General features: G+C 33.8%; 3 protein-coding genes across 3 annotated transcripts; 1 reads left to right on the forward strand and 2 right to left on the reverse strand.

Moving 5' to 3' along the window:
- Positions 1-7: 7 nt before the first annotated feature.
- Positions 8-7,855, reverse strand: LOC134260060 (uncharacterized; the record flags this gene model as incomplete). Its single annotated transcript, XM_062742646.1, has 13 exons — positions 7,758-7,855; positions 7,303-7,381; positions 6,280-6,366; positions 5,026-5,043; positions 4,400-4,459; positions 3,568-3,604; positions 3,002-3,089; positions 2,712-2,796; positions 2,431-2,499; positions 2,120-2,195; positions 1,230-1,395; positions 479-675; positions 8-186 (listed from the first exon to the last, which is right to left on the reverse strand). Coding segments are annotated over exons 2-13 (1,096 nt in total), but the record flags the coding sequence as incomplete, so codon positions are not given.
- Positions 7,856-8,854: 999 nt separating this feature from the next.
- LOC134260061 (uncharacterized) lies at positions 8,855-10,479 on the forward strand. The gene is made up of 2 exons (XM_062742647.1): positions 8,855-9,142; positions 10,193-10,479. The coding sequence occupies exons 1-2, from the start codon at positions 8,920-8,922 to the stop codon at positions 10,336-10,338; spliced, it is 369 nt and encodes a 122-aa protein (XP_062598631.1). The 5' UTR covers positions 8,855-8,919; the 3' UTR covers positions 10,339-10,479.
- A 1,553-nt stretch (positions 10,480-12,032) lies between these two features.
- Positions 12,033-13,260, reverse strand: LOC134260062 (perlucin-like). Its single transcript, XM_062742648.1, has 5 exons — positions 13,127-13,260; positions 12,748-12,845; positions 12,573-12,669; positions 12,248-12,479; positions 12,033-12,120 (listed from the first exon to the last, which is right to left on the reverse strand). Exons 1-5 carry the CDS (start codon positions 13,173-13,175, stop codon positions 12,090-12,092), a joined length of 507 nt encoding a protein of 168 aa, XP_062598632.1. The 5' UTR covers positions 13,176-13,260; the 3' UTR covers positions 12,033-12,089.
- Positions 13,261-14,148: the final 888 nt, after the last annotated feature.

Raw genomic sequence — 14,148 nt, forward strand, 5'->3', positions numbered from 1 at the left:
CATATACCTTCCAGCCTTTCTCTTAATTTTCTATGAAAATATTTCTCCAGCGTGGGTCGATGTAATCGAAACTGATCCACACTGAAAGGTACCGCCAGGTTCTTTATTTCACTCTCTATGACACTTCTAATGACATAATCATAATCCACTCCGAATTCTTTATGGAGATCTCCAAGCTCCTTCTTTCTGTAATCAAGATAGATTCAAAAGTTTAATAGATGATCATTCATTGGGATGTTTTGAAATTTTTAAAGACTAGTGAAGCATCAAGATATATCAAAATATGGTATTAGCAAAAATTCTTATACATGAACAGAACATCAAAGGGAATTTCAATCCTTGTGATTTCAAAATGTTCTGTATTAAATTGTAATGGATTTAATTAATTAAGATTATAACAAATCAAGATTCCATGTCTGTTTTCACTTTGCTATATAAGCATGCTTTACTGAATAACGGTTTAATTTTATATTCTTACTTAAGGAAGTATTGCACATGGTAGGTAATTTCGATGGGCAGCTTGTCAAGTGTGAAGACACCGTGAGTTTTGGACACAGTGTGGGCAGTCGCATCAAACTCCAGAAAGCCCACACTAGGGCCCAGGATATAACAGCCAAACTCATAAGTGGTGGATCTATCCACCACACCAGTAATTTTGTTATATTTCATGGCAATCTATAAAAAAGAAATAAGTTCACTCTAATAAAACATCAGTGCTGTCTTATTTTCAGATGAATTCAAATACTGTAGATCACTAAATTTTCGCGACACCTTATTTTCGCGAGATAGTCATTGACTCATGATTAGAGAGATAAAAATTTCACGAATTGTGGTTATTGCCCTATATGATCTTAAGGAATGCTATTATATGCGTGAAATAAATTTTCGCGAGCACGCTGTCTCGCGTAATTACGCGAAAATAAAGTTCTCGCAAATAAAAAGTAAAAAGTAGTTGGAGGAAAGAGGTTATTACATGTATTTAAAATGCTGTTGGACTTTTTCTTCATTAAAGTGGACAATTTTCTTCACAAGCTTTTAAGGTGATATTATCAAATGCAGCTTTGAATTGCCGTGCATTTTAAAAGTTTCCAAAAATCAACTGAATAAAAACTATTTATAGAAATTTTTAATAAATACATGTACATGTAATACCTCCCTATAAAGGACACATTTTCTTTAAATCACTATTTTGTGGATAAGATAAACTTTTATAAGAATTACATTTTTACCTTATGATAATCTAAATACACAAAGCTGGCAGGGAAAACCCCTAAAAAGACAATGGCTGAGATGATCCCAGTCACCAGAATGACAGCACAGCACAGCTGATTAAACGATACGTTCTCCATACGACGGCGAATAAACTTCTGTAGACGAGATCCCGACTCCTCCTCTCTGTCAGAAAATACAAATTAACAATGCTCAACAAACAAATTCTATCCTACAAAACGTTTTAGAAATGAGCTTTTTGACATAAAGTTTGTATAGTAGCATTCTGTTAGCGATATTTGCACATTAAAGTTTTTTCGCATTAAAAGCAAACTAGTTTCTTTCAGGTCTAAATTAGAAGTACTGTGAGCACTGAACTCACTAAATGATACCCTCGTCTCCCATGTGGTTATAATAGCAACATCCTTGTTTTGCTCTGGGAGGCTCGAAATAATAATAGGAGGTGCACATTCTGCATAATGGCGTTATGTAATAAAAAGAATCTGTGAAAGAATCATTAATTTTTACTCAGTTGTATAGGAGGAGTTGTGCATAAGAGATGAGTACCCTTCACCACAAATGAAAGAATGGCAGTGTCCAAGTTTTTCTGTGAGAAACTCTAAATATGTGTCAGATCAAAAACATAAAACAGGAGGCGCACAATGGCTCTATGTAACAAGGATTCTGTAAAAGTCTCAATAAATTTCAGTCAGTGGTACATGTATATGAGGAGTTGCAGATAAGATATAGGTTCCCCAAAGCATAACAGATGTACAGACAGCTAGACAGACACAGACGGACGTAGAGATTAAAGGAAATTCCAATCACTATGTAACCCCCCCCCACCACTTTTCAAGCAGGGGGTATAATAAATGTTTTTATTTTAAGATACAATACTATGTCGTTGTACCTGTCTTGAGTTCTCCCTTCCTCCACTGTAAATACACCCACAGGAGATGGCTCTGGTATGGGTGTCGGAGGTTCTTCTACAAGAAGATTAGTTTCGGATTTAATTAAATGTGATGTAGCATTTAAACTTAAGAATAAGAAATTCATTTCATAAAAGAATACTTCCAAGAAAGTCCAATGGTTATCATAAGAAGTTGAATTTTTTTTATTATTGTAAAAATATATAATTTTTTTTTGCAGAGAAATGGAATGTATTATGTATTACACTGTATCTAATTTACCGGGTACATATGTAATTTGATTGGTCCTCACCTAATGACATCATTGAGGCGGAATGAGAAGCCGGTGGAGTTTTATGTGGTTCAGGGACATCATTAGAAGCTGAAATACAATGATCAAATATTATATCAATCAGATATACAATCAATGTGTCAAAATTACTTATTAAATCAGATAATCACAAATATTTTATACAATACATTTAGTCATGCATATGCAATAATTAACACAGACAGCAATCTAATCAAATCAAAATAAGTTTTTCTGATCCACTCAATAATTATCATTTATCTGAATTTTATATGAATTTTTACCAAAATCTTGATCTGTCCTTGGAACTATATATAAATCCCTCCTGGCCCCTGGACTGTGAGGTCGATACGAGGGTCGTAGGGGACGCTAAAATACAATATCAATATAAAATTATTTTTAGAAGAATTACATGCATTTTTAACTAATAATAGACATTTTATTTAACATTAAAATGTATTCACAATCTAAAAGTAGTTGTTAATCAAAAAGTTAAACACAAAATGTGATCATTACACCTTATAGTGTGAATTTTTACATTCTTTTTGATATTCCTCTCTCCCCATCTACTTACACGCTCCACTTCATCAATTTCCTCTTGTGACGAAATTCGATGATCATCAACTGATGAGGAAATTCCCTGATCATCATGACTTTGATCTCTGACATAAAAAGGTGAATTGTTTATATACATTTTATATTATTTTTGTTATTTCAAACTTTGACTTTGCATTCTGAAGGCCTGGTAAATTCTATAACATATACCACAGCTCAATTTCTCATGGTAAGATAAATCAAAATTGTTATGAAAATTCTAATATTAATTCTTTTCACTAAAATGCCTGTATTTTCATTATTTCACCAATGGCAACTCATTAAAACATGCATTCTTCATGTGTAGAGAATGTTTCATCAATCATGAAAATTATTCCTCACAAATTGATTTTAATCCGAGGAATCACGAATAAAAGATGGTGCGAATAGTTGGTTTACAGTAATGGAAACAACGGAAAGATTTTATTTTACTTTCAAAATTTGAAACTTGCTATCCGCAGTTCAATTGAAAAAATTCTCATTAAAGAAAACTTATTACCTATCTTTTCTGTTTTTGTTTTCTTTGGACTTCATACATTTCCTTACCTCGTATTCATTGCTTCCTCATATGTTGGTAGTTGATCTACAAAATTCAGGTTATTGGTCACTACTATATCATCTGTATAAATAAACCTAGGCATAAACAATCAATAACTTTGAAATTTTCTGCATTAAATCAAAATACAAAGGTGTTGATGAAATCCAACGCCATGTCATGTTTCTGGATAAGAACACACAAATAATTTGAACTGTCATAAGGAAATGAATGCCCCCCTGTGAGCTTGCTTACTTGAAAATCTGCTTAAAAAGACTCTGTAGTATAATAAGATTACAGGTAAAAAGATTCAATGCAATATTTGAACTACAAATGTATTATTTACATATTCCTTATCACGATAAACCATAAGTCAAACATCTGCATAACACTGCTTAAATCCTAACAAAACACTGCTCTTCTGCACCTTGTGAACTTGACAAAATGATCTTGGCTAAGGATCCTCTGGTCAAGGACAACTGGGGGGCCATAAAATTTAGAAAAGCTCACTTTTGATTTGTCTCACTTTTCCACTATAGATATATTCCTTTGATAAAAGTGAGACCAAGATCAAAAGTGAGCTTGTCTACGTTTTTGGCCGCCAGGCCTGAACTGTATTAGTATGAACATCTAAAGAATCATTTTGAATATGTAATACTGAGCTTGGACCTTCTCTCTAACATACCCATAACCTGCACAACAGGTAGAACAGTCAGATGGAAATATGAATTTTATTTTATACGCATTAACCCCCCCCCCCCCCCTTTCCAAAAAAAGAAACTGGGTAAAAATAAAAAGTGTGGTCTATTATATTCAATGCTGTTTACAAAAAGTGTGACTTACCATCCTGATTTGCACTGTTGTCATGGTGTGGAATGCTATGGTTACTTGCTCTCAAGTTTGCTAATATAAATACAGTGCATGTAAATAAAATATTAAACAATAAATACCATTAATTATGTAAAAGTTTAAAATTGACATTTAAACCTTTACATTTTTTATAAACATATAAGGCTGATCATTAACTATTTTTTTATGCAAGTTGAAATAATATACCAGTATAAACTGGTACATGTACATGATTGTAATTCAGTAATGTGGGCAGTGGTCCACAAATTTATCACACTCTGATACTTAAACCATTTATAGTCTCTGACACAGAACCGATGACAAAACTACTTATTAAGAGGAGACAGCCCTCAACTAACTAATGTTGCTTCTATATAATTAAGATTTTTTTTAAAAATATATTGTAGTATTCAGTTTACAGAATTGTAAAAGACTACATGTACATGAAATCAGCCCATGAGGGAATTGCCCTCATATTTATAAACATTCTACAGATACTCCAATGCCCCCCAAAACAGTATTTACATGCTATCTGTTTTAGTCCATCATATTACATGTATCTCCTATGGTCAAATTAGTCAAGTGCATTTTTAATAACACCAATTACAGTTCATACATACCAGTAACTTCATGTAGTTCTGCAAAAGAAGTAAAATATTTAAAGTTAAACTAGAGCAAAGCTCGTTGCAAAGCAACGAGTAGGTCTTCCGTCCTGTTTGACCGGAAGTAAGTTTTATTTTAAAAAAAAGAAGAGAGAAATGACGTCTCTAATGATTTAAATCTTCCAAATCTATGTTGATAGTTGCAAAAGTAAGCCATTTTTGCTACTTCCTGTTTGACCGGAAGTGACGTCGACGGACAAAATTAAGTTTTATGCTTCCAGTGACAAATATTTCCCCAAAACATGTCAAAAATATGCAGTTTCAAACTACTTCCGGTTTGGCCGGAAGTGACGTCACAGGACGTACTTTGATGACATCAGTAGATTTTACCAGAGATTTCTACAACTTTGCTTCATTGATGTATAACAAATTCTGAATACTTTTTGAGAAATCTGGAAAAAAAGCTTTTGGCCATTCTAGATCCCTTAATTTAGGGGTCAGTTCTTTTTCCGACACATCATTTGAAAGATCTTCTAATTCAGCACAAATTATGTTCTATATATTTTAACAAAACATTTTCAGTTTACAAGATAAAAAAACAAAATATAAGTAATTTTTGGTTCTTTTAAGCGTTCTAATTTTTGACCCCTATATAGCGCCATCTTGAATAAAGAAATCGAAAAACAAAAACCGATGTGCACAACTTCAATCCTTCTATTATCTAAAATCAGTAGAATTTCTGCTCCAGCTTTAGCCGTCTCTGAGCCTTTGTCTGGAAACAAAAGCCTATAAATTTTCGTTTAAAGGGAAATAACTCAAAACCGGAAGTGGCTTTTTGAAATTTTAGACAGCATTCTGATAGAGTTTAGTAACTTCTAGTACCTCTGAAAATTTGAGCGAAATCAATTGAGAAATGAGTGAGATATGAGGCTTCAAAGTTGGCGTCTAGGAAGTAGAAGAAAAAAAAAAGAATAATAATCTTTACCAACAGAATCAGTAGAAGGTCTTCCGTTGGAAACGGAAGACCTTAATAATGAAATAATTTTCTTAAATTTAATTACATCCATGATTTAAATCTATGGCCTCTGACTCCTTCTCAATAAACAGTTTTAAAGAGGTTAGATTCTCAGGAATTCAACTCTGGTCTCCAAAGAGATTACTGTATAGACATAAAGAAACTCTGACTCAAGTTTTACTCCCTGCTTATCTCTATAAACTAACTAAAGGACTTGTTAACTCCTAATAAGGCTAGTATACAAAAGTTTGCCTTACCTACTCCTTGGCCTTCTGCCTCTGTCTGCCTCTGGAGAACCTTCCTCGCTGCTTCCTGCATTTTAAGCTTCTCCTCACCCTCTTCATCTGAAAATCAACATTGACAACATCAAACGTAGGGGATAGGCATCTCACTCTTCACTTTTCTATCAATTTTAGTCCAGTTAACCCTCCGCAATGAATAAAACATATATTTAATATAAGAAGGTCAGATAATGCACTGAAATTTTATTTGCAACTTTTTTGGAACATGATTTAAACAATTATAAAAGACAGACAAAAGTCATTAATTTTTTCATTAACATGTTTAATTTTTCCATGTCACTGTGTTTAAAAAAAGTTTCATTGATTGCAAATAAAACTCTTTCAATTTAAATTAATGCTGCTAATGAATGGGAATTATGAATCTGATAATAACTGATATCAAACCTAAACCATGTTAGCAATCTCAAAAAATAGAATAGCCTGCTGGTACATTGCAAGTATATGGGACATATTCTAACTGTGGTGACTGACACCACATTACATGCCTCATTACATGCATTCATGTGTTCAGGAAACAACCTGTGACTAACAACTTGTGCATGGTTTTTTTTCCCTCCTTTTGTAGGAATTGGTTTTCACTTCATCAAATTAACAGTTTGCTGATTCTTTATTTCATAAAAATAGTGTAAAACAACCATTCTAATGCAATTGTTTTGTAAAACACGTTTTGATTGGCTAATGTGCTGATGTATAAAGCAGTAAAATGAGCATTAATGAGTCTAAGAGTGAAAGCTTTCCATTGTGACGGCAAAACAGAGCGATGCAAAAAACACAAGGCTCCGTGACATATTTCATATAACAAAACTTCAACAAAATAAGACGTAAACAGCAATACTGCATAGATTACATTAGAATGGGAATAACTAAGTTCTAATTTGGTATTTGCAACCGTTAATGCTGATTTAAAGGTTGCACACATCCGTTTTACCGGCTTCGCTAATACCAAATTAGAAGATAGTTATTCCCTAATTAACATACCTCTGTCCTGCCTTCTGTCACCGCTGTCCGCCATGACTGATTGTGTGGAAGCTCACTGTACTTCCTTTTCTCTGAAGATCTGCTTATAAAAAATGCATTAATATTTATCAGATGTTTTTTTTTAATTTAGTTTCTCCATCCCTAGTTGCAATAAGGTAGCCCTCTCATTTTGGGGTGGGGCAGGAGTATAATGTTTTAATAAAGTGGGAAGGCTTATCTTTTTAAGTTTTGCAAACAATCATATAAATGTAACAAAATATAACTTGGTATCTTTCTTTACCATTCAATATCCATTTTATATGCAGTAGCTTAACATAGCCTCCATCAGTTTTAGTGTTTAATGAGGACTTCCAATTTGCACGAGCCATTTCGCAATATTGATGAAAAGATGCTATCTTTTTCGTTTTCATCGAAAAGAAAGCACTTCATATGTTGAATCTTTTTAATTTTCTTACCTCCTCGAGTTCACATCCTGCGTTACATTGTCAGTTATTAGTTATATTTTAAGGTGTGACAAATCTTCTGATCATTTAGATGCATTTGTTTACATGAAAATTGAAATTCAAACATCCAAATAACTCGGATTGCATATACTAAAATTCAAACAGAACAGATTCAAATTTTCCGAAAAAAATACAAAGCCCATGTTAAAAACATTTTATGCCCCCCGCTCAATCTCTCGTTGAAAGAGGGGTATATTAATTTGGATTTATCTGTATGTCAGTCTGTCTGTCCGGACGTCTGTTTGTCTGTCTGTCTAACAGTTACACTTTCACTCTCTACTCTGATTAGCCAACCCTAATCTTATCGTCGTTAGCATGGTTAGGAGAAGGGGGTGCATGGTTTTAATTCGACTGTTTCGTTTCCTACCGCACATATCTATATGAGCGTTTGCAATGAAATTCTATATCATAATTTCTTATGGCTAAAAGAAGACCTCAATTAAATTTTAGATCAGATGTCTTTCATTTCATGAAAAGGCAAAGATTTTATATATATATATATATATATATATATATATATATATATATATATATATATATATATATATAACCCCTATAACTAAATATCTAGCCAAAGTCCAAAATATCTAGAGACTTTAACTCTCAAACTTGCAAAACTTGCTTATATTTTATTTTACAAAATATGAAGTTTTTCATTTTCCATAAAATGCACAAAACACGGTCCACTAAATTATTAAAAACAATTCATCACAGATTTATATATATATATATATATCAACCTATCAAATACTCGACAGGAAATATCAAATATAGAAAAAGAAATTCTGCAGTTTCTCGGCATTTGTCAGCCATATTGAATTTTCGGTGCAATTCCCTACACAGGCCCTGCACAGGGTGTAGATTGTGTACACTATGCTTTGTGTAGCGATAAAAACTGGAGCGGATCAAAGATCTAATTTTAATTAGATTGCGAATGATCAAATGTAAAGCTCATAAATTCATATATTCTGTACATGTAATATTTTTTTTCTGTTTTAATTAAATAATGCCTTTGCAAAGTATTATGACGTCATAATCAACAAACTCATTGTTACGTCACAAATAGATTGTGTGTTGTTAGATACAGTCATTGCATTGGCGCTCTGTAAAGATCATGGGTCTTTTTCAGAGTTGTTTTGCCAAAAATAACAAAGTGGGCGTGATGAAGGAAGAGATAGAGGCGTACGAGAAAGTACGACGTACAATGGTTACAAAGGAAGTAACAAAAAAGAAAGGCGGTGTGGCCTTTGATCTCACCTTCGTTTCAGAGGAAATCCCAAAGATGCCTCCACCCAGATTGCTTGAAAACAAAAAGGAGGATTTTGAGAAATGGAGAGGTAGGTGTTTATGTATATCCATTCAATGAGGTTTTTAGTTCACCTGAGCCGAAGGCTGAAGTGAGCTTTTCTGATCACATTTTGTCCGTCGTCCGTCATGTCCGTCTAGCTGTCTAGCTGTCCGTCCGTCCGTCTGTAAACTTTTCACATTTTCAGACTTCTTCTCAAGAACCACTGGGCCAATTTTGACCAAACTTGGTACAAAGCATCCTTGGGTGAAGGGGAATTTAAATTGTTAAAATATAGGGCCAAGTCCCCTCACAAGGGGAGATAATCAAGAAAAGACAAAAATAGGGTGGGGTCATTAAAAAATCTTCTTCTCAAGAACCAATGGGCCAGAAAAGCTGAAACTTATGTGGAAGCATCCTGGGGTAGTGTAGATTCTAAATTGTTCAAATCATGACCCCCGGGGGTAGGGCGGGGCCACAATGGGGAATCAAAGTTTTACATAGAAATATATAGGAAAAATCTTTGAAAATCTTCTCAAGAACCACTGGTCCAGAAAAGCTGAAACTTGTGTGCACATGGAAGCATTCTGGGGTAGTGTAGGTTTCAAAATGTCTAAATTATGATCAGTGGGGTAGGGTGGGGTCGCAATATGTATTACAAGGGGGAAATCTTGTAAAGAACAAAATGGCCAAAGCTTCTTATATGTATATATTGTTATACTAAAACTTTTTTAACCCAATATACCGTATAAGTAGAATTTTTAGCGAGGATTTAATTTTGGCATTATTAGCGAGGGTGTCGAGATCGCTAAAGTTGAATATCGCTAAATATTAATTGCGTTTTATTTGTAATAGCTTCTTTGATATGCATTTTAAAATCGCTCAAATAACATCTCGCTAAAAATAAATTACCCGTTTTTAAGGACAAATCGCTAAATTTGCGTCTCGCTAAAATTTCCACTTATACTCACTTATACGGTAGTAGGCATAAGCTTGCTCTAAGTGATTGGAATGCGAATGATTATGACGAAGAAAAAGTGGCAGTATTTATACCAATTTGAGATTACAACATTTTGTATTTGATTATTTTTATGTTTGACAGAGTCTCAGGAAAAAGCCCAGACAGAGAAGCAGGAGCGGGCACAGCAGAAGAGAGAGGAAGCCCGTATCCAGAAAGAGATTGAAGTGGCCCACAAGGAGATGGAGAGGCTCGAGAAATATGTCAACATCGATAGCACTGCCCAATGAATTAGACTCTTGATATCATTGACTAAAATTTTAATTAACACAATACTTTAATCTGTAATTTTTAACATTGGAACCAAAGAGGGGACACCCGAGCTCTTTATAAGCTGTGTTTGGCTTTTAATTTCACCTGTTTCTTTCTTTTTCTTTCTTTTTTTTTTTTCTTTTTTTTTTTTTTTTTTTTTTTTTTTTTTGCCTTTCGATTTAAAAAAAATTCATTTCGCAATGTGGGGCCTTGGAGACAGATCTGAGACTAGCATTGCGAAACAAAATTTTACTTTTCCAAAATGTTCATGTCTTTCGGAACTTTGGCTCTATAAATACTCATTCCGTCAGGGATCAGGAATGGGTATTACGTTGGAACACCCATCCCGTCAGTGATCAGGGATGGGGGTTCCTCGTCAAAAACTTCTAAATTGTAAACGAAGCATCCGTTTAGAGATGTCCTGAAGCTCCGTTGTCCCCTCTTTTCAAAAATCTGTTATTCAAAGGTTTAATAAACTAATTATTTGCAAGCATATTATCGTGTTTTCTTATTTTTGTGTAAAAATACATGTGTATATATGTAAACTTTTTGCACTTAAAATTAAACTGAGGCTAGAAAACATCATAAAATGTTATTCATATGTTAGTACGCGTTTTCTTAATTATTGTTTTAGTGTATGGACAAAATTATCAATTAATTTTGTTTCGTTGCATCATTGAATTAAGAAACATTTCCATGACGACATCAATTTGAAGTTTTCCCAAAGAATTTTGAATACTTTAAGAATTTCCTAACATTTTCGTTTTAAAGAATTAAAAAGATAATCTTGGAGTATATCTCCAAAACCAACTCGTCTTTATACATCAATGGAAAATGTTTTGGGCTCTGCGAAAATACAAGGGTGTAAATATGACTTTATCGTTCACATTTTAAATACATGTATTTGATACTATACATCCCCATGGAATTTTTTTTTAAGACAACAGTCTTTTCCTGAATTTTTTTATTGGGGTACATTGTGATATACAAACATGTCCTGCAGATATTAATTTATTCTTACTAGAATCTATATGAACTTAAAATGCCATGAAATTAAAACTCTTTAGTGAACAGTCACGGTGGAACAGTAAGGGGGGGGGGGGGGTTCATGCAGAAACTACATGTAGTAACTTTCCACAGTCGAGGGTAAAACCCACAGGCGCCAGAGGGTAAAACCCACAGGCGCCAAACTCGCTCGAATTTTTTACCCCTTTCTAGCGAGTTTGGTCTCTGGTTAAACGCAAACAATCACAATATCACGATTTATCTCCCGTTTTTGAACTTCACTGTTAATACAACATAATTAAAAAGAGGGAAAAACAAATCAGTGTTCACTTTTATAATAACTAGCTCAATATCCTGACAATTTCTTTTTTGCAATATAAGGTACATCTTATCCTATAAATTTTATGATGTCTGCCTTTCACCACTTTCTGAAAGATCTGATTGGCATGAAAAAGAACAAGACGACAGATGAACTATGGCGATTTCTTTCTTCCTTGGCGGGAGAAATATTGGATTATAGATCGGGTGGCAAAACTCTTTGTAAAACGCTGCAGTTTTTTCAGTTTTTATGTTTTCATGTATATGATTCAATGCATGGAATCGACGTTCGATCGCCAAAATCAGGATAAGATTTTTTCCCTACATATACATACTGATAATACTGAGATCAAATTAAAATTTTAGTTGAGTACAGAAGTAATATAAGATGTTTTCTTTTTCATCTTCACTTTCCTATGATGGGGGCTTCAAACGCTCTAAAAATGAAAAAAAAGGAATTAATATAAACAAGAGTAAGATATATACATAATACACAAAACATACATGTGTATCCAAATCATACAAATTATCTTTCTGTGCATTAGAAGGAAAATGTAAACTCACGATGATTCGCAGATAAAGTGGTGAGGGACGGTGCAAGGAAGATCATTCCAGTGGTAATGGAACGCACCCCTGAGTTCCATGCAGTCCTCACCATTAGCATCATCTGGTTGTCCAGGATTCCAATCAGTGAATATCAACGGCGCGTCCGATTTCACCCACTTAAATACCCCCTCTATTTCGATATCATTTCCTCCCAACCAATAGGAAACTTCGTTTTGATCTGTTGTTGAAGCTACATGTAATAATAGAATTAAGTTAAGTGTACATAACATGAAGAGCCAATATTTAAGGTTTCTTATGAAATTGGTACTTTTGTTTTTCTTACTGTGGTTGTGGATTGCCCTTAATCGGGATTCTAGGAAATTGTTCTCTACGTTTGTTTCAATCTCCGTCAACATGGAATTCATGCTCATACAATACGCCTAAAATATGTGAACTAGACGTAAATTATAATTTTTTGATCTTTACATTTTTTACCGACCAATGAAAATTGCATTTACCTCAGCTTCCGGCCAAGTGGCCTTCTGGGTCCCAAAGTAATAACAACTTTCTTGAAAAAATTCCCATCCTCCTCGACAAGTATCAACTTGTGTATAGCCTTAAACATGAAAAGTTATATGTTTACTCATACACAAAAAAGGATTTATAAGTATCGCAATTTTCAAACACTGTTAAGTGGACCTAAAAACGCAATTTTTAAAATTTCCGCATATATAGTTTTGTTTTAATTTGTCATTTACAAAAAATTTAATAAATCAACTCCATGTAATCATAAACAAAGATGTGCTTGTCAATAAATGTATTTTTCAACCTTCGTATCGCCCAAATTGAAGATTTTTTATGTTGAAAACTTCTAATACTTAAAAATTGAGTACAAACCTTTTTCAATGAACAATACAATAACAAGCAGGAGGCAATGTCGAAACATCACGGTCGAAGATAGGGTAAAACAGATATTTCTCAATATATATTGAAACGTTCAACGTAAATAGAAAGGCCCGCACGTTTTATCAGTAGACATAATATAGATAATGTAAAGTCAAATATCTCACTACTTTGGACAGAAATAAATTATGTCCTACATATTCATCAAGAAAAATTACCTTTGATCTCTTAAATCTCTGACTGAACAAACTCAAGCAAACATACATACAAACAGAAACAAGCTAATTCAGAAAATATGTGCCCCCGATTAAGGATACATTACAAAATGTGTTTGTGAAACACTGATGGCCGCATGGCAACTTATGACAAGGTTTATACGTGTTAAACATTCTCAAATGCAAGTCGAACTCAAAAGGTCGAACTGAGTCAAGAGTCAAGATTGTTGGTACCCAAAGAAGTTTCTTACCACAAGAAATACACGTGCCCTAGTTCTAATTGTTCAAAAGTTATGGCCAAGGTTAAAGTTTTTAAAAAGTTGGTCAAACTCTGAGGTCGAGGTCACAAATATGTATATCCACTGAAAGATCTTGTCACATTACACATGTGAAGTATGAAATACCGAGCATCAACTGTTCAAAAGTTATGACCAAGGTTAAAGTTTGATTATTTTTCGTAAAAGTGGGTCAGACTCCAAGGTCAATTAAGAGATTAAATATGATGGTACCCAAAGAAGGTCTTGCCACAAGGGATACGCATGTGAAATTTGAAAGTCATAAGATATGGGCAAGGACAGTGCGAACAAACAGACACACTGAAGGGCAGATTGGGCAAAAGCTATATACTTGTATACTCTCGAATCTTCGATTACGGAGGCGTGAAAAAGATAATTGTCTTAATACGTTTCTACGAAAGCCTACAAGGGTCAAATTAGTAAACGAAGAAAAAAAAATTAAGTCGTAATAACGACTTTTTATCTCGTTATTACGACTTTCTTAAGTCGTAATAACGACTTTTTA

Source organism: Saccostrea cucullata, unplaced genomic scaffold (genome assembly GCF_032062105.1).
Source record: "Saccostrea cucullata isolate Sc308-1 unplaced genomic scaffold, CSIRO_AGI_Scuc_v1 ctg2263, whole genome shotgun sequence".
Lineage (NCBI taxonomy): Eukaryota > Metazoa > Mollusca > Bivalvia > Ostreida > Ostreidae > Saccostrea > Saccostrea cuccullata.

What these genes read in the sequence shown, in the direction of transcription:
- LOC134260061 (XM_062742647.1), top strand. Translation starts at nt 8,920, where the DNA reads ATGGGTCTTTTTCAGAGTTGTTTTGCCAAAAATAACAAAGTGGGCGTG. An exon ending in GGATTTTGAGAAATGGAGAG is followed by an intron (nt 9,143 to 10,192) that starts GTAGGTGTTTAT and finishes TATGTTTGACAG; the next exon opens with AGTCTCAGGAAAAAGCCCAG.
- LOC134260062 (XM_062742648.1), bottom strand. Translation starts at nt 13,175, where the DNA reads ATGTTTCGACATTGCCTCCTGCTTGTTATTGTATTGTTCATTGAAAAA. An exon ending in TGTATTGTTCATTGAAAAAG is followed by an intron (nt 12,846 to 13,126) that starts GTTTGTACTCAA and finishes TTCATGTTTAAG; the next exon opens with GCTATACACAAGTTGATACT. An exon ending in CACTTTATCTGCGAATCATC is followed by an intron (nt 12,121 to 12,247) that starts GTGAGTTTACAT and finishes TTTCATTTTTAG; the next exon opens with AGCGTTTGAAGCCCCCATCA.